General features: G+C 50.5%; 1 protein-coding gene across 1 annotated transcript; it reads right to left on the reverse strand.

Moving 5' to 3' along the window:
* Nucleotides 1-2,178: 2,178 nt before the first annotated feature.
* Nucleotides 2,179-3,550, reverse strand: LOC100285926 (TMV response-related protein). Its single transcript, NM_001158815.2, has one exon. The coding sequence runs from the start codon at nt 3,347-3,349 to the stop codon at nt 2,444-2,446; it is 906 nt and encodes a 301-aa protein (NP_001152287.1). The 5' UTR covers nt 3,350-3,550; the 3' UTR covers nt 2,179-2,443.

Consider the following 3,550-nt stretch of genomic DNA (forward strand, 5'->3'; position numbering starts at 1 on the left):
TCCCTATCAAGGAAGAGGTATATGTTGAGCAACCTCCCGGCTTTGAAGATAGTGAAGATCCTACACATGTTTATAAACTCTCAAAGGCGCTTTATGGGCTCAAACAAGCCACAAGAGCATGGTATGAATGCCTAAGAGACTTTCTTATCAGTAGTGGTTTTAAAGTCGAAAAAGCTGACCCTACTCTCTTCATTAAAACAATTGACAAAGACTTGTTTATATGCCAAATTTATGTTGGTGGTATTATCTTTGGGTCTACTTACAAGTCATCTTGTGAAGAGTTAGTAGAATTATGATACATAAATTTGAGATGTCCATGATGTGGGAGTTGAAGTATTTACTTGGATTTCATATCAAGCAACTCCAACAGGGCACCTTCATTTGCTAAACAAAGTTCATTCAAGATATTCTCAAAAAGTTTGGAATGAAGAATGTCAAACCCATCAAGACTCCCATGGGAACAAATGGGCATCTCGACCTCGACACAGGAGGTAAGTCTGTAGATAGGGCTGGAAACGAACCGTCGGCTCGTCTCGGCTCGGTGCTTGAACAAGCTCAGCTCGGCTCGACATTGGCTCGCGAGCCATATTCTGGTACTTATTGTTGCATTATTTAGCGAATTAACATTATATAAATTTGAAATATAGAATCATCATTCAACATTATGAGTAATTTAAATTATAAATTGTAATATATTTATCATCAAAGACCAAAATGATCTATTATCTATAAAATTATCTAATATTCATTATTATTCTATAAATTGATCATTTTTAAAAGCTCGCGAGTCGGCTCGCGAGCTGGAATGACCGGCTCGGCTCGCTACAAAAACAAGCTCAAAGAAGGAGCTCGGCTCGGCTCGTTCGAGGCTCGCGAGCCTCGAGCTTATTTTCCAGCCCTATCTGTAGATCAAAAGGTATACCAATCGATGATAGGATCTCTAATCGCTTCGTCTTACCATCTTAATAACCATGCACAAGACAACATTACATTCACATTCTCAACACTCAAGATTTCCATCTAGGCATATTCATCCATCTATGTTTGGCCTAGATTGTGAATACGGACCAACTGAACGAGACATGCCCAACTCAACTGCTTCTAGTTGGCCCTCTCTCCCTCCCTCACACCCTCTGGTTGGCTTTCTCCTCGGGCACACCATCGCCTCCTCTATACGCCTCATGCCATGATTGGCCCTCTCTCCCTCCTCCCTACCTCTCCCCCTCCCCCTCTCTCGACTCGCCCATCCTAGCGCTTCCCCTCCCTCAGAGCTATCTGCCCACTAGCCATGCCACGCCTGCCCACTTCACCCCACTGCCACACTGCTAGGGCTAGAAGAGCCGGCTCGTAAGCCTCGAGCCAGCCGAGCCAAACCTCGTTTTCGAGCTCGCTGGTCCACCGAGCCAGCTCGTTTTGGCTCGCGAGCTATCAAATTAATCAAACTATACAATAATGATGGATAATTTTGGCCGTGGTGTCCGACCACCAGCACCTTAACACTTAAGCGATGCTGCACGGACGCCATAACAACCAAGACAAGAATGTACAATTCATTTCACATCACCTAAATGCTTTCGAAACCAAATACCTAGGCACAAACTACCACCGGTTCACTAGAAAGAAGTTACAACATCATGTACTGTTTAGCGGCCCTATATCCCCTCCACCACGAGGATAGATTTCGACTCATTTGATGATCTAAAGTCAGCAATGCCACACTGTGTATTGGATGGGACCAACTGATGCCACCATGGTCATGAATGTATCACCCATACCACTACCAGTATCCACAGGCAGCTGATACCTGGTAGATTGGTTCACATCAATCCCAGCAAATGCTCCTCTCCCAAGTGTGACTAGTTGCAGTTGCCTCTAAGGGGTTGCAGCACTTTGAGATATCAGATTCCAAATGTGTTTAACAAATTTCAAACCTATTATCCCAAGGACTAAGGGTATCAATATCTTGTGAAGAAAAGATAACAATTACAAAATTCACAGAGTAGCACATTATCGACTAATCTAAGTTCTTCGAAGAATAATTTGATCATTTCACTAGCAGCAAAAAGAAAGACATAACTCAGAACAGATAAATCTATGCCGTGGGACTTCTAAAATATCGTTAAAAAGAAACAGAAGCAAGTGTCAATTAGTTAGACAATAAATAAGTGGAGAAAACAATGATCTCCAAGTGTGTTAACTTTATTTCTGAAAGATCTATCTGAAGTTCTGAACCCAACAAATTACAATATTTCACAGATATAAACTCTATGCAGATCAAACTAAGCAAGATTTCTTTCCACATATTAACCAAATATCAGAAAGTGAAACCCATATTAAAATGATGTACCAAAACACACAAACATGAAGCCCCAGTGTGCCAGCTCTGTCGACACCCTCCTCCACTTGGCTAATCGACAGAAGAACAGCCCAGATTTCATCTCCGTCACTTGGAACCTGGTTCGTGCAGTGGGATCTCGTCATGGGACTCCCCGCCATTTGCCACTGGAGCTGCTGTAGAGGTGATCACTTCCTCTTCCTTCTCCTCATCCGAATCCAGTGTGAACTGTGACATCATCGGCATCCCCTCCATCTGGACCTCCTTGTCCAGAGCACTGTACCCGCTCGGAGGTCGGTTTGACCTGGATAGGACTGCTGCGTAAGCGGCCGCGCCGGCGATCACAAGCAGTGCGAGGTGTCCGTTGAACTGCAGCGTGGCGACGGACCGCGCGCGGTGGTAATCCTCGTGGGTGCGGCACTTAATGGTGTAGTCAGCGCGGCTGGCGGCGTGGAGCGCACAGCCCTGCGCGATGGCGCTGGTGAAGAAGGAGAAGCCCATCTGCAGCATCCACGTACCCTGCAGCGCCAGGCCCGCCGCGCGGGCGATCCGCGGCGCGGGCTCCCCTGGCCGGTGCGCGGCGAGCAGCGTGGCGCCGAGGCAGAGCGCAATGGGGACGAGGAGCAGGTCGAAGTACCGGTTCTCGATCCCAGCCGCGGTGGAGGGGCGGCGGTGCGCGAAGAGAAGCAGCTCCTGCGCGAAGGCGGCGGCGAGGAGGAGATCGAGGAGGGGGGAGGGCAGCGGCGCCGCGAGCGGCGCGAAGGGTGCGAGGGAATAGAGGAGGAAGAGGGCCGAGGCGGCGAGCGTGGGGAGCGAGAGGTGGTGCGCGGAGACGAGAGCGGAGATGAGGCAGAGCGCGGAGACGGCCGCGGCGAGGAGATGGCGGAGGTGCAGCGGCGTGGTGAGGCGGCGTGGGAGGGACCGGAGCGGCGGGACGCGGAGGGGCAGTGACTCGAGCGCGGCGAGGGCCAGGAGGCCTAGACCGAGGCCCGAGTAGGCGACCAGACCCGGCATGGTGCGAAGGGTGTGAGCTAGCCGCGCGCCGGGCTGCTTGTCTGTCGTGGTTGCTGCCGGCGCGGGAGGGTGCTGCGGGGCGGCGGATCTGAGCGCCGGCAGGGGAGGTAGGCGAAGGGGGTGGCCCGGCTGGCGACTTGTGCAAGTCGCTTCCGGGTGGGCCCACCCGTTAGTTGCTCTTGCTCGTGGTTGTCCAAATGT

This window comes from Zea mays, chromosome 6 (assembly GCF_902167145.1).
Source record: "Zea mays cultivar B73 chromosome 6, Zm-B73-REFERENCE-NAM-5.0, whole genome shotgun sequence".
Lineage (NCBI taxonomy): Eukaryota > Viridiplantae > Streptophyta > Magnoliopsida > Poales > Poaceae > Zea > Zea mays.